General features: G+C 38.0%; 2 protein-coding genes across 5 annotated transcripts in view; one reads left to right on the top strand and one right to left on the bottom strand.

Annotated features, from left to right (window-relative positions):
* LOC149172763 (metal tolerance protein 5-like) overlaps positions 1 to 15,353 on the top strand; it is a 311,496-nt gene that overhangs the window by 173,464 nt on the left and 122,679 nt on the right. The gene's annotated exons all lie outside the window — the stretch shown is intronic.
* Positions 3,167 to 4,275, bottom strand: LOC149172764 (uncharacterized). The gene is made up of 4 exons (XM_089428083.1): positions 4,112 to 4,275; positions 3,815 to 4,002; positions 3,301 to 3,708; positions 3,167 to 3,207 (listed from the first exon to the last, which is right to left on the bottom strand). Exons 1-4 carry the CDS (start codon positions 4,273 to 4,275, stop codon positions 3,167 to 3,169), a joined length of 801 nt encoding a protein of 266 aa, XP_089284209.1.

The raw sequence follows: 15,353 nt of genomic DNA, 5'->3' as shown, positions 1-15,353 counted from the left end.
ACATTGTATGGCCCAATACGTTCAATCGTTTCAAGTAATGGTTTTGCAATGTTGATGTCAGTCTTGAACTTCTCTGAGCAATCATATGCTGGAAGAAAGATGGCACCACTAACAGACACAACAAGAACACTTATCAATGGATTGTGTTTTACATTTGTCCATCCATCAGATACAATGGACACCCCATGCTCAGTCCAAGAATTTGTCATTCTACTCAAAGAATGTGATATTTTTGCTTTTTCATGATCAAGGCCAATGGTTCTAGGCTTGTCATACCCAGGGCTCTTGTATCCTTTGGGGGCATCATTTATGGAAGAAGCCATTTCATGCCAATAAGGTGAGCGAAGAACATTGAATGATATCCCACATGCATAGAGAAACTGGTAAATTTTTGAATCCACATCATTCCTACACCCTTCATCAAGGAAATATGATATGGTTCTACGCCTTAAAGAGATGTTTCATGTTTGTTCCTGTGCCTCCATATCCACTGCCATGGGAGGATGCTGAAGGAGTTCTTTGTTCATGTTGATGTGATTGTGAGGGCTTCCTCCTCTTCCCTTATGTATTTGGCTCTATTTGTTGCTGACACACTTATACAAGTTTTGATTCCTATTGGTTTAGTTTCATCCCATGGTCTTTTCCCACAGAGGTGCCTTTTGGCACGGGTGTATGAACCTGTGTAAGAGGTGTATTGGGCTTCCTCCTCTTTCGTTATGTATTTGGCTCTATCTGTTGCTGACACACTTACACAAGTTTTGATTCCTATTGGTTTATTTTCATCCCATGGCCTTTTCCCACAGAGGTGCCTTTTGGCACCAGTGTATGAACCTGTGTAAGTTTTGTTGCAATGAGGGCATGTAAATTTAGTGGTTCCACCCCCTTTCCTTCCTTCAGGCCTAGAAACATATTTCCACAATGGGGTTTGGTCTTGTTTAGTTTTTGGGGCATCATCATGTCCACTCTCTTCCTCCTCACCCAGTTTCTCCTCTCCAGGGTTTTCATCAAATCCACTATAACCCACTTCTTCATCCTCTTCTTTATCATGATCAACCCTCCTTCTACTCTCCAACACCATAATAACCAAAAAAGGAACCAACAAGAAGAAATGCCAAGCCATATAGCCATGATGTTTGAACTTTGAAGTTTTGAGTCTGCAAAAAATGGAGGAATGGGAAATAGAAAATTTATTTTATTTTATTTAGCAATGAACATAAAAAAAATGCTAGATTAGAGTGTAGATCCTACCTCTTTGGCCTTGAATCCCAAACTCCAATCTCCCTTGCAAGCTTCTCAAGCTCCTCCAACCTCCTCTCTCTGGCTCTCTCCAAGCTCCTATCTTTTTCTCTCTCCAATCACAATGGGTGAATAATGGTAGGGGAGAGGGTCTTTTTATCCTTCCCCCCTCCTCTTTCCCTCCCTTTCCTCTCCCTCTCCGCCGCCAACCTTTGCCCCTCTCTCTCGGTCGCGTGGCCTTTTCCGTCGTCAATGGGAGCATTTTTTAAGAGGGGGAGCGATTGGGAGCGATCGCTCCCCAATCACTCGCCCTCTTAAAAAACGCTCCTGGCATGAAGGGAGCGGTGAAGGAGCGATCACTCCCTAAAAAACAAGGAGCATTTTTTTTAAAGGGAGTGCGCTCCCGACTAGCTCCCGAGCGAAGCGCGAACTGGGAGCAGGTTTGTTGGGGGGGGGGAGGGGAGGTGCTCCCTCGCAACCCTGGTTTGTGTGCCTTATATTTTTTTTCAACTTATAGTAACCACTTATTATGACATTCTTCCTACTCACTAGCAAACTCTATAGACTTCGAGGAGGGGCTTCTTCCACATAAATGTCATATTAACCTGAATATAAATGCAATACTCCTCTATAAGTATGAGAGCTAGGATTTCAAAATAGAGATTAGAGAAGTTTATATTCAATGGAGCATCTTTGTGTGGTTAGGGTTTTGAGGTTGAAATATAAAATGACCATAACTTCTGCAATATTGATGAAAAATATATCATTTGATATTTCAAATTGTAACTGTTGAAGTGCTCTTTCACCTAGCTTTGGTTTGGCTTCAATCTGGCAACATGTGAAAATTATTTACTTGGCAATAACTGGAATATAGTCGCAGCGGTAATAGAAGAAAACTCTAAAATAACTAATTTTAATCAGTGATATCTGTATTTTTGGACTTTGATTTGAGTTCTATTTTTTATTTTCTTGAAATTATGTATTTTTTTGAGAGGAATGCAATTGTGTAATTTGTTTCTACAGATTCTTCCTTGAAAACTTTAAAAATTGATTTAAGTGTCGCAGCCCAATTTATCCTCCTAAAAATTTGCAGAAAAAAGTCAAAATTTTGCCCAAGAAAATTCTTTGATACCACTTGATATGTTCCTTAATGTATAAAGCAATATGACTAAGACTACGATAGAAATGCTTCTTTATTTCATTAAATTAACCGCAAGGTAGGATAACACCATACGATAATCCTTTAATGGAAGGATAAATTGTTGTTCACTTGCCTCTTCGATGTGGCGACCTCCAAATGGGCAATGCTCCAATACAATAACAATACTTGACATCTCATAAGAGAACTCCATCCTTATTTATAGTTATCTAATGAAACCTAACCCAAACCACTATTGGCCTCTACATTCTTGAATGGGCCATATTACATTTATTACATGACAACTATGTAATGGACCTGTTACAACCCAAATTAGCACCCCTGTGAAAGTCCCAACTGTGGTGCTACAAGGGTAAGCACAATTGGGAAACGTACTTCTGTCACCTTAACATGGTTTCCCCTTCACTTTAAGTTGGTGCCTTGAAGCCATGGGGGTATCTCAATCAATGTTATCGGAATCGAACCAGTCATCAAACTGAAAAACCTTGTGGACCGGGAACCAGTCAGAATCGGAAAAAAATCGGAAAAAAAACTGGTTTACCCAAAACATATAAAATATTCATATTTTAAAGAAAAACAGATATATTCATGTACATCCATATGAATCCAAACCATTTATACACAAATATGCAAAAGTTCTCATTTATATAGAAAGTAATAGTGCATATAACCAAAATAGCATTTAGTGCAAAACATCGCTGAACCAAAAATGTTACAAAAATCAAGAAGAAGGCTCTAAAAGGCCTTTATAGTCCAAAATAACATGTTAGATCATAGTATTATGCTACATCCTACATTGCTACAAGCTACAACTATAGCAAATCAATGATCAAATCATCAATCATCATCAGCATCATCATCCTCCTCCTCCTCATCCTCCTCATCGAAGTCTGCAATGGGATTACGGCTTGATTCCCCTGGCCCTGAAGCTGCGACTGGTGCTTTTGATATATCTGCCTCTACATCTAGTGGAGGTGGGTCCAAGTCCAACCAAGAAAGGTCTTCATTGTCAAATGTTGTTGGTTGACTCTCAATAACCCATTCTAATGTTGGATCAAAGTCACCCAAGACAATGTTGTTTGTTTCAGGGGTTTTATTCAGCAATTGATTGCGACTCAACCTAAGGTTGTACTGAACAAAAACCATGTCATTCAACCTCTTTTTCTCCAAACAATTCCTCTTCTTAGTGTGTATATGCTCAAACACACTCCAATTCCGCTCACACCCTGAAACACTTAATGTCTGACTCAAAATTCTAATTGCAAATTTTTGCAATTGAGGGCATTCACTACCAAATTGTTGCCACCAATACACTGCAAAAAGAGTGGAAGGAAAAAAAGTATTAGAAAATGAAGTAAAAGTTGAAATCAAATGAGTAAATTATTAATATAAGAATTTGCAAATTTTAACAATTTTTACCTGGTGGACTCTTTTCTCTATTTCTTATAACCATAGAAATTCCAAATATACCAAGACTCTCACTAAAATTCAAGAGCTTGCCATGAATTTGATATTGAGTCTTGGAATCTGGGACCATGCGCTCAATGCATTTATACAATCCCCCTAAAACCTCCCCATCAACCTCAAAATTTGTAGTGTAATGGTACCTTCAAAATTCAGAAAACAAAAACATATTCATCAAGTCAACAAAACTAAAAGCTAAAATAAAAAGTTAAAACTTATAAGCAATGAGAATTGAAATCCAAAATTACATACCTTGGATTTAAGTAGTAGCCGGTTGCATGTAAAGGTCTATGGAGTTGTTTGTTCCATCTTTCATCAATGATTCTCCATAGAGGAATGTACTTTTGTCTTTTATCCCCATATGCTGCCTTTATTTGTTCCTTGGCTTGATCCATGGCTTCATAAACAAAACCCATAGCCTAAGTCACCTGACACGGGGATTCGGGACACGTAGGATTCGGGATTCGTGGTGTCGGATTCGGGACACGCTGACCCCCCGGAACAGGACACGTTATATATTATTTTATTAATATATATATATATATATATATATATATATATAATATTTAAAAATATATATATTAAAAATTAGATATTATCATATTTCTTACACAAATTTTAATTAATGATACAAATTTATTGATTTCAAACATAGATCTTCATCTATAGCTATTAGCATGCATAGTACATACAAAATTCAAATAAATGTCAGTGGTACTGGTCACATAAATGATAAATCTATTAAAAATTTAAATCATGATTCATAATTCATAACTGAAAGACAACTTACAACTACAAGATAGTAAGATAAACACACTGACAACTGTAGTTTTCTCATTAATTCATCAAATCAAAATGTGTTACATAGGTAGTGTTGGTGCAATGCCAATGGCAAATAGAAATAGAAAATATAAAACAACTACAGGTATACAAGCCTCAAGGCATCAATCAACATCAGAATCAGCATCACTGTCCCCATCATCATGGTCCCCACTGCTCTCCTCTACATCCTCCTCCTCCCCTGTATCCATAGTCGCCTTTGCATCTGCTGGTATGGAGGCTGACCCCTCTAAGTCATCAAATCTAACAGGCTCTAGCACTGGATCATTGAGATCCATGTTGGCCAATGCCAACTCAACAATGGTGTCCAGACCCATATCATCAGGAACAGTGTTACTTGGGAGCGGGAGCGAAAGCGGGGAGTGGGAGCGAAAACGGGAGCGGGAGCGACATATTCAGAAGCTCTTGGTTTGGTGCTCTTGATTAAATACGAGTTCCATACCCTAATACATGAAAAAATTCAATGGAAACATTGCAATCCCCCAATCCTAAAATCCTGAAAAACTGATAAGTCTGCTGGATTTTGAATGAAATCTAAAATTCTACTTTCTCCATATGAAATCCAATGAGGCCGGAACCACTCTCAAACATCCTGAGTCATTTCATGGTAATGTTAAAAATTTAAGTAAAAGGATGAAAATGAAGATTAAGGAGAATGTCACTTTTACTTTAAGAATTTAACATTACCATGAATAGCATATCAATACTAGGGCCTAGACTTGATTATGAAGCTGCCAAAATGCTCTACTCCTTGCTGCAACAGCACAAATCACTTACCAAATGAAAATATTAATGAGCAAACACGCCCTTTTCATACCCGCGCTGAGCTTAGTGAGTCCTGGAAACCGGACACGTGTCCTAAAATCGCGACACGCCCTCGGACACGAATCCGGACCGAATCGTGTCGGATTCGCCAGATTCGGGATTCGCAGGGGGTTTAGGACGAATCCGGTTTCCTAGCCCATAGCAGATTTATCACTATCCACCATCCGCAAAACTCTGACAAGAGGCTCACTAAATAACACAATATCCTCTGCTTTTGACCAAAATCTTTTGTCAAATACTTGGTCAACTATCTGTTTCCCTTCTGCCTTTTTGCTCCACTGAGATGAATTCCATTCATCACATGAAAACATCTTCCTCAAGTTTGCTTTTTGTTGAACAAGGATTGCAATGGAAGGAAGTTGGTTGCATATCACGTGATGGCTGATCGAACAAGCTCTTTACCCCCTGTGTGCTTTCTCATAAGGTTCAAAACTCATGAGTGGTTGTAGATGTACCTAGTTATGGATTTTGCATTTTCCACACACTTCTTCACCCACTCAATTTTGCCAATATTCTCAAGCATGAGGTCCAAACAATGGGCTGCACATGGAGACTACCAAATGGTGGGGTGTTTTTCCTCCAACATCTTTCCCGCTGCAACATAGTTAGAGGCATTATCTGTGATAACTTGTACAACATTTTCAACCTCTATTTCCATAACTACTTTATCCAAAAGACAAAATAGCAATTGTGCATCCTTCACCTGATCAGATGCATCAACAGATTTGAGAAACATAGTACCTTTTGGACAAGCAATTAAGAAATTTAGTATGCTGTGAGAACTACCATCAGTCCATTCATTAGACATAATTGTGCATCTTGTTTTGGTCCATGATTGCTTGAACTCTGTAAGGTACTCTTCTATTCTTTGGACCTCATTTTGTAAAAGTGGCCCCTTGATATCATGAAAGCTAGGGCCTTTGAAGCCTGCTCCACATGAAGCTATAGCATCAATCATGAGCTGATAATATGTAGAATTAGTAGCATTAAAAGGTATGCCTGCATCATACCACCATCTAGCAATAAATTCATATGCAACTTCCTTCTGTATTTTCTTCCATTTAGCATCAAGGGTTGGTTGAGAACCAGGGGTGGTGCAGGGTACAAAGAAGGAGTCAATCCCTTTACAGGTTGTTGTCCTCTTCAAGTTTAAACCACTTGAACTACCCTCTCCAACTTTAGAAGGGAAACTAGAGGATTCTTCAAAACTGGACACATATGCTTCAAAATCATGGTCACTATATATGGAATAATCCTTTTCACTTTTGGCTATATCTTTTTTAAGTCTTTTGTTTTTCCCCTTCTCTTCATTGTAGGATTCAATTAAACTTTGCATTTTTGCTTTGAGATCATCAGAAACATTTTCACAAGGTTTTACTTGCCCTCTCCAATGTGCTAGGTGTTCTTTGATTCTATGGATCCCCCCACCCTTAACTTTTTTCCCACAATAGTTGCAGACTTTTACCCCTTGTTCATTTAAATGACAGTGAACCCAAGCTGGATCATTCTTGTTTTTGGGGGCCATGGGGAAGAATAGAAAAATATGCATAGAAAACCCTATGGTTTTTAGAATTTTATGACATTTTTTTTAGAGAAAAATAAAAGAGTAGAAACAATGAAATACCTGGAGAAGATCTGTAAATTTTGAGAAGAGAAGAAGCTCCAACCAAGCTGAAAATAAACTCTTCAATCAACTCCAAAATCTCCTTCAGAAATTTGCCAATGAAATCTCTCAAAATAACCCTGCAAATTACAATAATTTTTGAGAAAAAATAGAAGAAATCTGAAATTCTGAATTCTGCATAAAAAAACATTGGGGTTTTAAAATTTTAAGAGAAGAAAAAAATAGTTTTTTGAAGAAAAATAGAACATTAATGGTTGAAAAAAATACCTTGTATTTCCCTCTTAATTTGCTAAAGAAAATCAACTCCAAACTCCTCCAAAATCAGCTCTACAACAACCCCTACAAATCTGCATAAAAACAATGGGGTTTTTAATTTTTTTGAGAAAAAATAGCCGATTTTTAGAGAAAAATATAAGAAAAAATCGCTGTAATTTCCTTGATTTACTCTCTAAATATTTTGGAGAAAATTAGCTCCAAAATCAGCTATGTAGCAGCCCCAACAAAATTAAAAAAAAATCTTCCACCAGCAGCAAAAACCACTGAAGAAAACCCAAAAATCTCTGGGAAAAAATAAATTTTTGAAGTAGCTCAAAAATCTTCCAACCCAACAACTCTCCTTCAATCAACTCTTCAAATTTGCAAAAAGTCTCCCTCAGAACAACCCTGTAAAAAGCTCTCCAAATTCTCCTCACCGAACTTAGTTCAAGAAATGCAAGAGACTCGAATGAATAGCGTGAGTAGAATAGAGGGGGTGGGGGTGTTTAAATAGCTTTGGGGAGGGGGGCTGGGTGGATCTAGATTAGGTTTAGAAATTAGGAAAAATAATAATAATTAAAAAAAGATAAAAAAATCGATTTTTTGCCTTGCCTGGCCTGGCAGAACCGGTCTGGAACCGGTCCAGACCAGTTTGGTACCAAACTGGTCATTTCCGGTTCGAACCGGTTTTGCCTCCAAACCAGTCGCACTGACCGGTTTTGCTGGAACCAGTTCGGTTTCGATAACACTAATCTCAATTTATGAAAATGGTCATGTAGAGTATATCATTGGATGCACAAGACAATTCACCTCAACAAATACAAACCTCAATACATAGGTAGATAGACCAATGCCAAACAAGTGATAAGATGACTTAAGAATATTCAACAAGAACTAGGGCATCAAACACCACAATATAATGAGAATTAAGTGCTAACTAATAAGTTATGAAATATGAAATTAGAGATAAGCTACAACAGAAAATACAAACCATCACTACGATATCACTCTAAAGATGAGAAAACAAGTTACCTTTAATGCCTAGGAGTGAGATCTGATTGCATAAATAAATAATGGATGTTATACTTGAATTACCTCTCGATAATATGATGAAAATAGGATGAGCTTGCTATTGTCCACAATTTCCAGAATTTGATTTAGAATAAAACATAGAAAATGCAGATTTGGAATGAGAAAAAGCAACACAAGAGTGCCTTAAAGCACTTTAAATAATAAACCTTGGGTGGCTTTGCTGGGGAAATTAAAATATTATGTAAAAACAACCCAACAATGATGAATTATAAGTCTTAATGAATAATAATCATAAAATTAGCATAAACTTATAAAACTAGATGGTGAATGGCTCAAGGGTTTCACCAGAAGTCTCCAAAATGAAATATAAATACCATGAAGCTCTTAGGAGATGAATTTCATTGTTAGATTGTGTTAGATAAGATTTATAAACAATTTTTGAGTGAAAAATAAGGTACACTAGGCTTAGATTGCATCTTTTAGGGCTAAACCTTAGCTTTTAATGTCTTACTAATTCTGATTTTTCTTGCTGCAATTTAATTTTCAGAATTAATCTTCCTCAAAACATTAGATAACACCTTTAAGCATAAATATGTGGGGCTATTTTGCCTTATTAGGGTTGGAAATCAATAATTAAGCACAAACGCTTGGACCAAAATTGTCTAGAGAGATGAGATAAATTGTTAACTTTGCACTAAACAATGAGCAAATATTTTTGTGGGACTATCTTTTAATTTCTTTTCTAAAGTTTTATCTTTTAAAAGACATATTTTGGTTGGTTGTTGGGAGTAAGCTTAGTGCCTTGTCTCCTCTTAGGGCTTATGGGGTCAAGTAGGATGCCCCTTTAAGATTTGGTTATTCAATGCTTATGGATTAGAATAAGAGACTGGGGTCTAGAGGCAAAAAATTTCCTTGTCTAATCAAGACAGGTCATGAAAATCAAGGCCCTACAAGAAGGGTTTGCTCAAAAGAAATCGCCTTTACCAACAAGATCAACAATGGATTCGAAAAGAATACCTAAAACCCTTGTCAAAGAGCATAAAAATAAACAAGACTAAACCCTTGTGAAAGTAAGGAGAATAGAAAAAATACAAACCAATGCTGCTAAAATTGGCATTGGGATAAAATCAGCAAGAGTTTGAATTTTTTGTTGTTGTAAAAATCAGGGAAATATCGGTAAAAATCACAGCAAACATTGACAAAATAAAAAAATAAAAAAAATAAAAAAATGACTTAAGGTGATTTTTTGGATTGACTCACGATTTTTGCAATTTTATCCTGGTTTTTATGATTTTCTTGATTTTTCCTGATTTAAAAATTGATGATTTTTTTGGCCAAAATAATCGGCATTAGAAAAGATCATGATGTCGTGATGTTATCATGTTTTTACATGATGTTTGCAACATTGATACAAACCTAGATGTTTTCCTATAAAGTGACATAGTTGCCCTTCATATGGATCAATCTTTCTAGCTAGTCGAAGTATTGAACATTCACAAATATATCTTCAATGAACCAAGAAAATAACCAAGAAAGAGAGAGCTCCAAGAATTTGACACCAAAATACCAAGAAAAGATATTCTATTAGTGGCTTATAAGAGTAATCTCCAACAATTCACAACAATTTGGAATGAGAGAGAACGCTTATATTTATAAATGAGGCTCACAATTCCTCATTCTTTATTTTTGAAATATAGCCTAAGGAATCACACAAAAATGACTTGTCATTCTCTTAACTTGGAGATTAAGTAAATACAATTAAATGATGCTTTTACATGTTTTAAACCCCCAAAAAGGGATGATGTGAATCTTAGGGGAGGGATGATCTGACTTAATGGCATTCCCTTGAAAAAGCATTGTGGAGGCTTCATAAGAGGCTAAGCAATGTTCCTTGTCCACTTCCAATCCAACATCTAGCCAAAAAAGGTGGATAGACCTCTCTAGGAGTCAAAATAGAGCCCCCAAAGGTGGACAACTTCTCCATATGGGTTAACAACTTCTCAAAAGATGATTTTAGGTCACCTCAACATCATCAAAGCGAGTTTAGATGAGTGCCATGTCATGTATTCAAGATAAAACATCACACAAGTGACCTTCACATCATCAACATAAGCTTAAAATAACGCCACAAATGCCATAAGAGGCCACACGTGTGGGTCGACCCTCAGTAACAGTGGAAATCAACTCAAAAAGTGTTAAATGGTGAGAGCGCTCTCGTATCTTCCACATGGAATGTGTGAGTCTTCAGGTTGATGTAAATAGCCCATTTGTGCATCAAAGAGTGTTACCAATGCCTTAATATATGTGATATTCCTCGAGAACTATGAGATTTCCTTGGGAAATGTGAAATTTGATGATCATATAACAAATCATCTCTAAGGCTCATGGCCAAAGTGTGGTACATACATAAGAAGAAAGGGGTCCATGTGGGTAAAAATTGGTGTGCTAAACCATGAGTGTCATGGCCCTTACAAGGCACAATCACCTTTACATAGAAAATAAAGTAAGTGAATAGATAAGGCCCTTGTAAATCATATATCTTAGTAGATCCACCTCAAGATGATTGAATACATACCCAAGACAATAATCCTTGATTTTGATCAGAGGTAGCACCGTCAAGGGATAGTTGGTCGGAGCAATAAAACCAAGCACCTTGAGGATGGGGACTAAAAGGACCTACTATGACTGTTCACCAAAGGGGATTTGGGCTACCAAATAACCAACACTTGTACATCAGTCATCCCAACATGACCACATACAACAAAAATCATCACACTTTTGGCTCATCATGATGGTCACATCTTGTGAAAAATGTTGAGTACACTGCAAAAATTTTGAGGTGTAACATGACCTTATTTAATAATTCTACGATAATGGACCTAGTTCAGGCTACATTAAATGGGTCATTAGAGCCCATTACATCGTGAAGGATCCCAAATGCTTGTCTTAATCTATCTTCTTCAAATATTTTGGAACCATTATTCTTCTCAGAGATTCCTATAATTTTCCTTTGGCTGCATTAGTCGATCCCTCTTGCCATTAGTAAGATGATTCCCAATTTATATATGCCCAACTAGTTGTATGTTGGTCCCATTTTTCCACCCAGTACATACAAATTTCTCCTAAGTGGCGCCAATGAAGATGTTCCTCAACTTCCTCTCTCATTACAGATCATATTGCTCCCAAGCATCAGAGCAAACCAGGGTGTAATCCTAATCCAGAAACATCTTTGGTTCCAAGCAATTGTACACACGACACCACCCCCTCCCCCCACCAAAAAAATAAAGAAGCAAAATTGATTCTTGTTTTAGTTTTGTGTTGAAGTCCAAAATTTACTTGTGGTCTACTTTAATTTGTGCAAAGGTATGCAACCTTGTATTTAATTTGAAGCTTGATTTGGTTTGAGGATTGGGGTCCAATCTGCACCCATCACTTATACATACGTGGTAGAGGGCATGAGATGGATAGTGACCATTCATCCCCACTTAACTATATCAACAATTGGGTTTAATATCGAGTTCAAATTACACCTTTTTGTCCATGGTCCACATATATATCAAAAGGGAATTTAGAAAGCCAAGGACCGTTTGATATGTCAACACATCAGTGACCTCTAATTCATCTTGGGGTTTATTTTGTGGTTTGACCTTGATGTCTCAGAGGTCATGACCATCGTCCAATCTTGTTCAATCAAAAGTGAGGATATAACCTTGGGTTGTTCGAGAGTCGTTTGATTTTCTTAGAGAAACAACCCATTCTTAGCCGCACAAGGCTTAGTCATGTGCCCAAGCATAATGAGAAGAACCACAACGTGAATAACCATCTTTCGACTAATCATGAGCAATAGTTGAGGTCCATTTTTAGAGTAATCAAGTCAATGCGTGAATCTCATCAGCCATTGGCATACAAAGATCAATACTTTGAAGGGTGACTCATGTTGCACTGCTTAATTGATGTGGAACCTGAGTTGGCTCCCTGTTCATTGGGAGTTTTGGCAGCAAAGCTAAGGAATTTCTTGTTTAATGAAGCACTAGACTAACTATCTGAGTGCATCAAGAATCACTTATTGCCTTGCTTGACTTCATACCTACAATTGAAAGGGTTTTAACTGTTCCCAAAGAGGAAAACATATATTGGGGAAAGTGAATTTGATTCAGTTTTTTTTTGTTGGGAAGAGATTTAAGGTTGTATTGACAAAAGGAGAGGCCTTCAAGCCGATGATTGTTAACGAGAAGAATTGTTAAAATTGGCAACTAGGGCCAAACTCCATGCGGGTCACCTTATTTATGGCAACTGATATTTTTCATGGATTCCTCTCTCTGAGAGGTATAGGATTGATCTAAAGATCATCCGATTCCGACATGTATTTATGGAGATATGAATTTATTCATATTATTGACAATTTGTCAAGGTCGGCCAACAAGCTAAACAAGCACTTTTACCCCCAGCTCAACCTCAACGTTGCATTTAAATAGAGGAGACCTCAAGTCATTTGAGGAGCACATTATCTCATGATCTCTCTCTCCATTTGTTTGGGTATGTCTTCTCACAAGGAGGACGTGGTGGAAAGAGAGATCTAAGGAGCCCTAGCTGCAGTCAAGAAAGGAGATCTAGCTGCAATTAGAGAGGAGACCTAGCCGCAGTCAAGAGAGGCCCTTATCCGCAGCTAGAGGAGCCCTAATCCGCAACAAAAGGAAGGCCCTAATCCGCAGCTAAAGGAAGGCCTTAATTTGCAGTCAAGGAGCTCTTATCCGTAGTCAAGAGGAGCCCTAAGTCGCAGTCTAAGGAGCCCTAGCCGCAACAAAAGGACTTAATCCACAGCAGAAGGGACCTTATCATAGCGTGAAGGAGTCTAGACAGTGTGGGTATTGATAACATTGAATAAGGTTGTTCTTGTGCATGAACCAAAGTCTGGTTTAGGTGTATATGCTAGACAGTGAAGTTGCAGTCACAAGGAGGAGAAATTCAGGTCTGTATATGTATGCATTTGAGTGTAGGTAAGTGTTGTTAGCTTGGCCGAGTTCATGAGGAAGGCAACGCTGTTGTTTGAGACTGTTTGGGTATCATTTGGGAAGGTCCAAAGCTACAACTAGCTGTTGTGTTAGGCCGCAGGCCATAGCACACAGTTGAGGTTGTGGTAAGGACTGTCAAGGGTGGACAACACCTTCAGATGGTAGCGTGGCATGAGAGAAAGCTCTCCAAGGTAAACTGCAGTCCTAAAAGGACTTGTGTCCTAACTGTGTGTTGAACTAAGGCTACTTGACATGCCCTAACTAGCAATGTAGCAAACCACAGTGCTAACATGTTGCAACAATGTTTTGTGAAGGGCTAATGGATTAGTGAACTCCTAAAGGGTATGCCACAACACTCTTAGGGATTGTGTGAAGTCTGTCATAAGAATTCAGGGCTGCAACAAGTGCCCTAACTAGAACAATCATCATTAGCAGAATGATATCAATATTATGAGCAACATTTGGGTTGATTGAGCTAACTGTTGGAGGCTGAAGTTGACTGGGCTTGACCAAGCCATTTAGAGGAAGATTCTCTCTCTGCTGAACTATTGAAGAATATAAGAAGAATTGATCAAGGGTTTCCCCACATTGGGGTTTGTCCCTGGCTGGTTCCACATCTTGTGTCCTCTTGTCTTGGCTTGTCTTCTACTGTTTATGTTTATGTTCTATCTGCATTTTACTATCATGCTAATGTGATTGCTAAATTGGATATTGATATTGGGCTAATAAGAAAATTGAAGTAAATTGCTCTTAAGCATAGAACATACCAAAAATTAACATGGTATCATAGGTGAGGTGAAGACAAAGCCCAAGCAAGAGTGAAAGGGAAATCACTGGACAGTTGGAAAGGACAAAAGGCTCAATGGGTTCCTCATCCCACTTCCCGGCTGAAGACAAGCTCCGTGAAAAGTCTGACTATCACAGATGGAAGATGTCTCAAATCCCTGAGCCTCCATCAAATGCACCGGCTGCTACAAAGAACAAGTACAACAAGGTTGAAGTCAAAGCAAAGAAGAGTATTAGAGATTCCGTTGAAAAGCGTTTGGTGGCTTACATCTTTGATCTAAACACCTACAAGGAGATCTACGACAGATTGGTAAGCATGTTCAAAGTTAGTGATGCAAATCAAATTTTATCTCTCAAAAATGTGCTGAAGGATATTAAGAAGGGTAAGGATGAGGATATTCAATCCTACTTCTTAAGAATCACTGAGATCAAGAATGATCTTCTTGCCACTGGAGAAATCATATCTGACATGGAACTTACTATCACTACTCTTGGAGGGCTCCCACCCAAGTGGTATATATTTAGAACCACTATTCTCAATAATGATCGAATTCCAGGGTTTGAAGAATTGATGTCGAGATGCATTCAAGAAGAAACAAGAATGGTGGAGCAAGAAATGCCTTCTACTAGAGGCAACCCTACTGCATTCTCCGCTCATGCCAAAAGGAGAAACAATGCAGGGACTAAAGGTCATTTCCATGGAAAGCCTGGATCTAAGGGAGGAAGGAAAGGCAAATGCTTTGCTTGCAATAAGTTTGGTCACTATGCAAGGGAGTGTCCAAATAGAAGGGACACATCACATGATGATGATCACAATCATTCTAGGGGCAACTTCAATAACAACAATCGAAGGATGACATGTATAATGGCAAAGGAAAAAGGAATGCGGGACATCAAGGAAATGGTCAACCCTCCAAGAAAGAAAGGAACTCCAGGTATGAAGAATCAAATGTTATTAACAATAAGAAAAAGGAGTATTATCTTATATTGACCCTCTCCACTACCTCTCCTCTGGACACTTTGGGGAATTGGCTTATTGATAGTGGTGCTTCAAGGCACTTCACCGGATACAAGGAAGCTCTCTCTAATCTGATAGAGAAGGAAACAAACTTGGAGATTA

Source organism: Pinus tabuliformis, chromosome 4_2 (assembly GCF_031772625.1).
Source record: "Pinus tabuliformis cultivar Carrire ecotype Pingquan chromosome 4_2, CPIR1, whole genome shotgun sequence".
Taxonomy (NCBI): domain Eukaryota; kingdom Viridiplantae; phylum Streptophyta; class Pinopsida; order Pinales; family Pinaceae; genus Pinus; species Pinus tabuliformis.
Note: the sequence above shows the minus strand (reverse complement) of the source record. Positions and strands in the feature narration are given on the sequence as shown.

Coding starts and splice junctions, on each gene's coding strand:
- LOC149172764 (XM_089428083.1), bottom strand. CDS start 4,275: ATGGGTTTTGTTTATGAAGCCATGGATCAAGCCAAGGAACAAATAAAG. Junction 3,709..3,814: donor TAGAGAAAAGAGTCCACCAG/GTAAAAATTGTT, acceptor CTCTTTTTGCAG/TGTATTGGTGGCAACAATTT. Junction 3,208..3,300: donor AGGGCCAGGGGAATCAAGCC/GTAATCCCATTG, acceptor GATTTGCTATAG/TTGTAGCTTGTAGCAATGTA.